Source organism: Salmo salar, chromosome ssa13 (genome assembly GCF_905237065.1).
Source record: "Salmo salar chromosome ssa13, Ssal_v3.1, whole genome shotgun sequence".
Taxonomy (NCBI): Eukaryota; Metazoa; Chordata; class Actinopteri; order Salmoniformes; family Salmonidae; genus Salmo; species Salmo salar.
Window position 1 is genome coordinate 55,063,635 of NC_059454.1, and position 9,888 is coordinate 55,073,522.

General features: G+C 42.2%; 1 protein-coding gene across 1 annotated transcript; it reads right to left on the minus strand.

The window, feature by feature from the left end:
- Positions 1-2,331: 2,331 nt before the first annotated feature.
- Positions 2,332-9,649, minus strand: LOC106567434 (beta-2 adrenergic receptor). Its single transcript, XM_014136680.2, has 2 exons — positions 9,451-9,649; positions 2,332-7,571 (listed from the first exon to the last, which is right to left on the minus strand). Exon 2 carries the CDS (start codon positions 7,566-7,568, stop codon positions 6,333-6,335), a length of 1,236 nt encoding a protein of 411 aa, XP_013992155.1. The 5' UTR covers positions 7,569-7,571; positions 9,451-9,649; the 3' UTR covers positions 2,332-6,332.
- Positions 9,650-9,888: the final 239 nt, after the last annotated feature.

Genomic DNA, 9,888 nt, shown 5'->3' on the forward strand with positions numbered 1-9,888 from the left:
CCCGAAAATGTCGGCAACATTAACTTGTTTGACCATGCTGTAGGTCATGTAACGGTCTGTTACTGTACATTCAATATGCTTTGTGGACTTCAGTGGGGAGGGGGGGATGCTTAGCTTCCTCAGTTTTTTTTACCCTGCTCACCTGGTCAGTCTATGTCATGTTATGGAAAGAGCAGGTAGGTGTTCTTAATGTTTTGTACACTCAGTGTATACTTGGAACTTTTCCATGTGCAAAATGTTTTTCAAGTGAATGGGGGAATCAACAATCACCTTTGATGTAGGCTGGACTACTGGATTGGCCTATAAGCCTATAAATGGAAACTTTATTAGCTCTCAAAAAATGATTGCATCTCTTGCTTTATTGAAAACCTCATCACTAAATAAGAGCCTCATTGGGATTCAACAGGTGATCCAACACCTCTCATTCATTATTTACATTGTCTGTAAAATGGAACAAAAATGGGCGATCAGCGGCAAAGCCTCAGTCTGATTCTGTCTGCATAAATGTCCACTTAGCCCATCTGGAGAGAACCCGTTCTCCTGGGGAGACTGTGTATTTACACACTTCAGTCTAAACCTTCCCTGAGCCCAACCAGGGTAATGTGATACAGGCGACACCAGGTATCAACACCACCCACCTCTCTCCCCTGAACACCTCAGCTCTATGCTCAGCTCTATGAGGTGGACTCCCAGATTAAATGAACATACTGTAAAAATATCTTCAAAAGAGGATAAAGAAGGGAGGGGGCAGTGCTTATAAGCAGACTATGCTCTGCGCCTAGGGCCCCCGACCGCTAGGGAGCTCCCGACCAAAACAAGGAAGGTGCAATTTCAAAATTTGGTAGTGCATCAGCAGCTTTCCTCTTGTTATGTCACTCAATGACAGTAAATCAATTAGCCCATGTCAGCTAATATTTTTTTTAGATTGCTAGGTTAGTGTAGCCAGCTATTTAAACCTTGTAGTAATCATGGCCCGAATTACTGACCCAAGGGCCCTGACCTCCAGGGGCCGCATTGATTTTGTTAGTCAATCTCACTCAGATATCATATGAACATGCCATAAATGGGAAAATATGACTAATTTGAGGAAATTACCTTTAAAACTATAACATTTTCACTCCACCCAATGGCATAATGTGTAGAATTGCAGGAAATGAACTTGAAAACTGCAAATGTTCTGACCCTGGAAGGGAGGATCTCATATCATTGGAATTTAGGCACATTTTGATGGCCAAACTGGGTAGATGTAATAGACTCCTCGGTTAGCAGTGCATTACGACTAAGCCCTTCCTATTCCAGAATTCTGATGATGAATATACTATAAAGCTATCATTTTCTCTCACCCTTCTACCAGTTGCCAAGCACAGCAAGGCAGATATTAATTGTAAGCATGTGTGAGTTCAGCCGGTTTAAATGTGTTGCAGGTCTTTTGGTTTAAATGGTTTTTATATGTTTAAAAAAGTTTAAATATCTCGTTAGTCTTAAATAGTTTATTTATAGTGGCTTGGTGTCAGAGATTTGGCTTCAAAATTCAAAACACTGTCTGGCAACTCACTATTTTATAATCTGTTAACTAACATTTGGTACTATATACACTATAGTACATAGTACAACTATCTGACCTTTTCTCAGCATGACCTGTAACCTGGATATAAGCAGCTGGACATGATGACGCACAGCACAGGAGGACAAAATGGTGGCACATTTCAAAAAGCATATTGAGTCTATGGCTACATGCCGTGCAGCGCGTCCACTACAGCTGGCCGACAATGATGTAAACAGATGGTGAACATCATTCTCTTCAAAGAATGTGAATCTGAGGGCCTGAAAAACCTCTAAATGATTAACTCATAGCTCTCAGAGCAGAGTGTCAAAGCAGAGAAATACAAAACATTGGACTTTGGCCATATCTCAGACACTGTCAGATCGGTCTGTGTCACTGGTCTCTATTGTGGCTACCGGTCTATGACCCTGGCCAACATTCCTGCCTGCTAGTGTTCAGCCCCATAGGGCTCTGTTTAAGCACTGGGCTTGTTGCTTTGAACTGGGGAATTAAAGTGAGGCAATCTGTCAACAGGTGGGGCATATTTGCTGGATAGGGTCTGTTTACTACAGAGCAGACCAGAGAATACCCAGGAAATCTTTCCTCATTGTCTTTGGGTTACCGGCTGATGCCCCACTGAAATGATCTAATAAGACATTTACACAAATAACTTGTCTGTGTGTTTCAGTGTGGGTCAGTGTGTGTATGTGTGCGTATTTTAGAGAATGTCTAGATATATTTGTTGAAAATAGATACTAACAGATTCATACAACTTCAAAAAGTATATATTACCTTTTAAGAACAATAAACAATTTATTAAATAAAAATACGATGTCACATTAGTTCAACCTTTATCTACTTCCCCAGTCAGATGAACTCGTGGATCATTTTTATGTCTATGCGTGCAGTTTAAATGAAGTTGCTAACTAGCACGAACGCAATTGCTAGCTAGCGTTAGCGCAATAACTAGAAGCTAGTACAGTATCGCCAGTTATTGCGCTAACACTAATTAGCATTGGCTCGCAAAACTACCGCTAACTTATTGGACGCGGAGACATAAAAATTGTGTCAACAAGTTAATCTGACTCTGGGGAAGTAGATAAAGGGCCTCATTGCCAAAATCCAGAAGTATCCCTTTAAGCTATAATCCTTAGTTGCTACATCCATTTTGGACCTATATGTTAATGAAATAAACCCATTGATTCTTGAAGAATATAACTTATAAGTGCCTCATGAGCTTAGTTCAACTGTCGTACCCTATTATAACCCAAAATACCAGCTTGTTTTACTCCAATGTTTGTAAACAATATAACATAAACAAACACTGTATAGCCTCAAATCAATGTTATCACTATAATATTGATATCATGGATGATCAGTCCTTACATCCATTGTTCTGTCTATCATTTTGAGAGTGATTACATTTCTCCATGCCCATCCCTCAGCTTTTAACCAAAACACAGCCAAGGTGACCAATTTGTTATTGTTTTAAATAAGGATTCTAGCTTTAATAATTGTGAACAATTACCTTGAGTAATAGTGACTGGTGCTGGATTACTTCCTAAATACCATGTGACCGTCAAGCAGCATGGAAAATGCTGTCGTCACCACAAAATGTCACCTCCGGATTCTGTTCTTGGTCAGCAGTAGAGGTCTCTCCAGTTACCATATAAATCACCTCTGTTTATGAGAAGATATACAGTAACCACAACACTGGCTGGCAGCAGCAGACCCACGGACGGATAAAGTGCAACAATGCAGAAAGAAGCCATAGCTTTACAATGGTAATAGCAAATACAGAATGCTGGAAATACGTTACACTTGCAGAGTAATTTGACATGACTGAAATATACTGTACATGCAATTGAAACTGTACTGTACACTTTCCTCTTTTTTTTGGACCATTTTACCAACATGGCATAGCTACAGTGTGGAACCTGCAGTGCGGGAACCGCTCAGGGGCATTAGATTGTGACTCATATCAGGCCAGCAGAGATTGAGAAATGTAAACTCAGTTCCTTTGATCAGTGCTCAGGGGCACCATTCCACCCCACAGTGGAAAAGGTCATGATCTGTGAAAAAGAGGAGCTGCTCTTCAGTCCAGTGTTGCTGTCTAACATGGACGCAGCTGTTTGCATGACATCTCTGTAGTCTCCTTCCCAGAACAGATTTTTTTAACCCCTGCAGAGGGACATCTGTGGTCAGCTGTGGACATGTGCAAACAGCTGTGGGCATGTGCAATGTTGTGTTGTCCATGGAATCCAGACACAATGTCCAGTCCCATAATGTTGGACATTGGCCTTAGCAACAGACTGTCATACAAAATAGTGGTGAGTGATCCTTCTGTCTGCTGAGTAGTTAACAGCACTACCAGAGGGGGACAGGTTCTCACCCTTTACACAGAACCGGGTCTGAATGTAACAGACAAAAATGGGTTTAATATCAGACATGTCACATGTCAGACATGAATAGTCACAGATCACAAAATCAAATGTTAATATTCCTAGCAAATATTATATTTAGCATAAATTCCCACTGTTAAATATTCTGCCTTAGATAACTCACTGAGAATGTAATTTCATTTGGCAGTGGAATGAAAAAAATGGTATATGTAAATATCTAAGACCATGTCTCTCCTACTTTTGTGTGTGACTGAAGTTGACAGTACATTCATGGTAACATTTTGCAATGTAAGGATAATGCATTATTCACATTTACAGTACATACATCAAAGGTGTCCTTGTGTCCATAAAAAGGGGGTGGGTTAGTGAGTTAACACACACGGTACCTCGTGTTTTCCTGTGAATTCAAAGCTCCAAACATTGTCTAAACACTGTCATACTCATACAGTTAGCACAGGCACATGCAGACAGACACATACACACACATAGCTATCCAAACAATTGTAAAGTAATAGGATTTAGTATAGGCCTATAAACTAAGACATTTTTTTAAATAATTATGAACATTTAACAGCAAGTGAACATTTTAGATGTACTTTTTCCACTTGGCTGGCTGACATGATGCTGAGATACAGTCTACGAATATGTTGTAGTGCAAGTACACTGTGTGCTACACCGTTAACCTAGTTCATTACAGTCTGAATGTGATACCAAGGTTTCTATTCATTAACACCTGGACAAAATCCACCCGGACTCCTACATCATTCATCACTACTGTGGGAGTAGATAGCCTAGCGGTTAAAAGCATTGGTCCAGTAGCTGGTTTCTGGTTCAAATCCCTGAGCTGACTAGGTGAAAAATGTATGTGCCCTTGAGCAAGGCACTTATAATTGCTTCTGTAAATTGCTCTGAAAAAGAGTGTTTGCTAAATGACATAAAAAATAAAATACTGAGCACCTATATAGAACATCTGGAAGTAGAAGTTCCAATCTTACAGTTTATCTTCCTCAGACAAGAATATGTGCAGATTCTGACGAAGCTATAGTCTAGGGGTTTATTTCCTTATCTTTTAGCTAGTCAGTACATTGTGTAAATGTATGGTACACTTTAATTGTATCCCCAATCAGACAGTTTGTCCAGAAATCTCTGTAAACACTGAAACTTCACAGCAACAACAAGAGCGACAATAACGGAGAGCAGCACAATAACATCAGCAACAGTTCTCAGTATCCACGCTAGTCATTAACAAAGAAAACCAGCACGGTAGAGTGTGAAAGCAATCCCTAAACATAGCTTTACAGACTAAGTATACTGGCTGGATATTGGTATCAGAATGACGTACAGTGGTGGTCACACTACCCAGCATTAAGGTATTGCTGCTCTGACCTACACTATGCTTGCAGGGGTTATTGAGTCACAAAAGTAAGGTCCACCTCAAAGACTTCTCTGTCTGTGTGTCCTTATTCACTGTCTGAGAGGCGGCAGGACAGGCGTCTGTAACCTCAGTTATTAAATGGTGATATTGAGCGGGGAGGTGAAGGTTGAGGTATTGAAGGGTGGTTGGAGGAATGGGGCAACGTGTGTGGTGTAGCTGGTAATAGCGCCTGCCTGCGATTATGTGCACCTGCTGTCCCTCATCAGAGAGTTGGATTTCTGGGCCGTGGCAGAGGAAGTGTTCAGAATCACACAGACAGAAGTCCCTGAGCTGGCTCTGGGAGAGACCCAGATCAATATGGAATGTGTTACAGACAGAGGGCTGGCTACAGCCGCTAGTGGGGGTCACAGATATTACTGTTAACCCTGATTTGATCTCTTGTTTTGCCTGTTAATTCTCTCCTACCTCTCCTACCCTGGCATTTCTATCTCATTCAGCCCGCTGCCAGGAAAGAACAGTCAGTTCAACTAACGACATTATTCATTTTTCATACAACATACAAACAGACTATAATTATTTGTTCTTGGAGCTCTAAGATAAGGAGCTGAATCGAAAATGATGCTGATGAGGTAATTTGTTTTAACTTAGAACAATATAACAAATGTTTGTGCAACTGAACTTGAAACTTGAACTTAGTACCTGAACCGTGGTGTTCATTTGCACACAGGAGTAAGCACAAGAGTACATAACATGTGCACATACTCATGTCCACAAACCACACACACATGATCACATCCGCCAACCATAGACTTCCTAAGTATTTTGCAGACTTTGTTCAATATTAAGAGGAAAAGTATTACAAACATTTATTAACCTACACATTACTAGAATAATATTCTTATAGTAACGCATTTAAATATGGAAATAGATTCACATGTCATTTCCTATCCCGTGTCTGCATACCGGGTCTGACTAAACGAGAAAGACAAGTCTCAATGTAACACCCTGCGCTTCAGACAATGGAGGCAAGAGGAGGATTATGGCAATACCCGTTTATGTTGGTGACACTAGACAGAGAGCCAATCCCCAGCTCCACGGTCCCAGCGTTATGTGAAAGACTGCCTGGCTTGTCCTTGGGGCTTAGGCGCAAGCTGTGACCCCTATATATGTATCCATTGGTGGGGAAAGCAGCCCCTCTCAGGCACAGAATCTCCTGGAAGGCATACCTGAACTCAGGACTCCTGCAGTATATGAGGGGGTTGAACGCTGAGTTGGCGTATCCTATCCAGTTCAATATCCTGAAAGGTATTTTAATGTTGTCCACCTTCCAGATGGTCACCACCACATTGAGCACAAAGAAGGGCAGCCAGCAGAGGGTAAAGGTTCCCATGATGATTCCCAGCGTCTTTAGGGCTTTGTGTTCCTTCAGACAGAACTTAGGTCTCTTTCCATTCCCCCCTCCTCCTCCGCTCCCGTCCCCACCATCCTGCCCCTGGTTGTTGTCGATCATCTGGGCGTGGAAGCGCCCCTCACTGCCACGGATCTTCTCCAGCTGCTTCCTGGCCTCCTGGAAGACGCGTCCATAGACAAAGGCCATGACCGCCAGGGGGATGTAGAAGGAGACGACGGAGGAGGCTACGGCGTAGGCAGCGTTGGTGTTGAAGTCACAGCAGTGGGCATCTTCCAGGCAGCTGAGCGCCTCGGGCTCATCAGACACCCACCACTTCATGTGGATGGGCAGGAAGGAGATGAGGGCGGCCACCCCCCACACCGTCACCACCACCACGCATGCCTTGCGTTTGGTCAGCAGGGACGGGTAGCGTAGTGGCGATGTGATGGCCAGGTAGCGGTCCAGTGCGATCACACACAGCGTCTCGATGCTGGCCGTCACACACAAGACATCCGCCGCCGTCCAGAACTCGCAGAGAAAGCTGCCAAAGTGCCAGGTGTTGAGGAGGATGTAGCAGGCGCCGAAGGGCACCACAAGCAGGCCCATGACCAGGTCAGCACAGGCCAGAGAGGTGATGAACATGTTGGTGACTGTCTGCAGCCGCTGGAAGCGCACGATGGCGGTGATGACCAGCACGTTGCCAAAGATGATGCCCATCACTAGCAGGGCCATGAGGATGCCGAGTAGCACCGCCACAGCCTCGCTGTACTCCGAGTAAGACCACTGGTGAGACGACGAGTTCATCTCCACTGATAGATCCGATAGGTTGAACACGGCAGGCGTGCTCACATTCTCCATGATCTATGGCCCAGTTGAATAAACAAACCACAGGAGATAAGAAACGTGTTGTCAAAAGGACCCATAAAACAAAGAATAATCAATATACGTACAGTGGCAAGAAAAAGTATGTGAACCCTTTGGAATTACCTGGATTTCTGCACAAATTGGTCATCAGATTTGATCTGATCTTCATCTAAGTCACAACAATAAACAAACATAGTGTGCTTAAACTAATAACACACAAATTATTGTATTTTTCTTGTCTATATTGAATACATCATTTAAACATTCACATTGTAGGTTGGAAAAAGTATGTGCACCCCTAGGCTAATGACTTCTCCAATAGCTAATTGGAGTCAGGAGTCAGCTAACCTGGAGTCCAATCAATGAGGCGAGATTGGAGATGTTGGTTCGAGCTGCCTTGACCTATAAAAAACCCTCACAAAATTTGAGTTTGCTATTCACAAGAAGCATTGCCTGATGTGAACCATGCCTCGAACAAAAGAAATCTCAGAAGACCTAAGATTAAGAATTGTTGACTTGCATAAAGCTCGAAAGGGTTACACAAGCATCTCTAAAAGCCTTGATGTTCATCAGTCCACGGTAAGACAAATTGTCTATAAATGGAGAAAGTTCAGCACTGTTGCTACTCCCCCTAGAAGTGGCCGTCCTGCAAGATGACTGCAAGAGCACAGCACAGAATGCTCAATGAGGTTAAGAAGAATCCTAGAGTGTCAGCTAAAGACTTACAGAAATATCTGGAACATGCTAACATCTCTGTTGACGATTCTACGATACGTTAAACACTAACAAGAATGGTGTTCATGGGAGGACACCACAGAAGAAGCCACTGCTGTCCAAAAAAAACATTGCTGCACATCTGAAGTTTGCAAAAGTGCACCTGGATGTTCCACAGCGCTACTGGCAAAATATTCTGTGGACAGATGAAACTACAGTTGAGTTGTTTGGAAGGAATACACAACACTATGTGTGGAGAAAAAAGGCACAGCACACCAACATCAAAATCCCAACTGTAAAGTATGGTGGAGGGAGCATCATTGTTTGGGGCTGCTTTGCTGCCTCAGGGCCTGGATAGCTTGCTATCATTGACGGAAAAATTGATTCCCAGGTTTATCAACACATTTTGCAGGAGAATGTTAGGCTATCTGTCCGCCAATTGAAGCTCAACAGATGTTGAGTGATGCAACGGGACAATGACCCAAAACACAGAAGTAAATCAACAACAGAATGGCTTCAACAGAAGAAAATACACCCAACTGGAGTGGCCCAGTCTGAGTCCCGACCTCAGCCCGATTGAGATGCTGTGGCATGACCTCAAAGAGAGCAATTCACACCAGACATCCCAAGAATATTGCTGAACTGAAACAGTTTTGTAAAGAGGAATGATCCAAAATTTCTCCTGACCGTTGTGCAGGTTGTGCAACTACAGAAGATATTTGGTTGAGGTTATTGCTGCCAAAGGAGGGTCAACCAGTTATTAAATCCAAGGGTTCACATACTTTTCCCACCCTGCACTATGAATGTTTACACGGTATGTTCAATTAAGACATGAAAACGTATAATTGTTTGTGTGTTATTAGTTTAAGCAAACTGTGTTAGTCTGATGAAGATCAGATCAAATTTTATGACCAATTTGTGCAGAAATCCAGGTATTTTTCTTGCCACTGTATATAGGCTACTGTATATGTAAAGTATATAAAGTCAAGATAGGATGCATAAGTTAAGTTTGATATGAATTCTGAATTATTTCATCCAAGATCTCTTAGAGGCAATGGTATTTAAAATATCATAAAGAAAATTCTAACTTCATTCTTAATGCATTTGCTCAATCAAAAAACACAAATAAATAAATAATTTAATCTTAAAGCCATTTACCCACCTCCAAATGTTCTCCTGGTCTCCCCAAAAATCTAAAAGTATTCCTTTTTTATGTTGTAGCTCCCATTATGCGTTTGTACTTCATTAGAAATGTTTTTGGCTGACTGCCTTCTCCCTTCCTCTTTTGCTGTGTCACACACTCACAGTCCCACTTGCTCTGTGTTCTAAAACACCACTCTCTCTTACTGAATGTAGCTCCTGATCTAGTCATAGCCCTTATAGCAGGCAAGAATGACATCACACTCTGGCAGCAGCCAATCAGCAGGCAAGCAGACCACAGGAGCAGTGAATTAGTGCCTTTTAGCACAGTAAGACGTTTTTTCACTTAAACAAGTCAAATTGCAAATTTGTTTGTATTTGTAATATTTGTTCTATGTTATCAGAAAAATCTAGCTACTGAAGGCAATGCGATAGTGATAACGTTTCTGAGAGCAAATGC

What these genes read in the sequence shown, in the direction of transcription:
- LOC106567434 (XM_014136680.2), bottom strand. Translation starts at nt 7,568, where the DNA reads ATGGAGAATGTGAGCACGCCTGCCGTGTTCAACCTATCGGATCTATCA.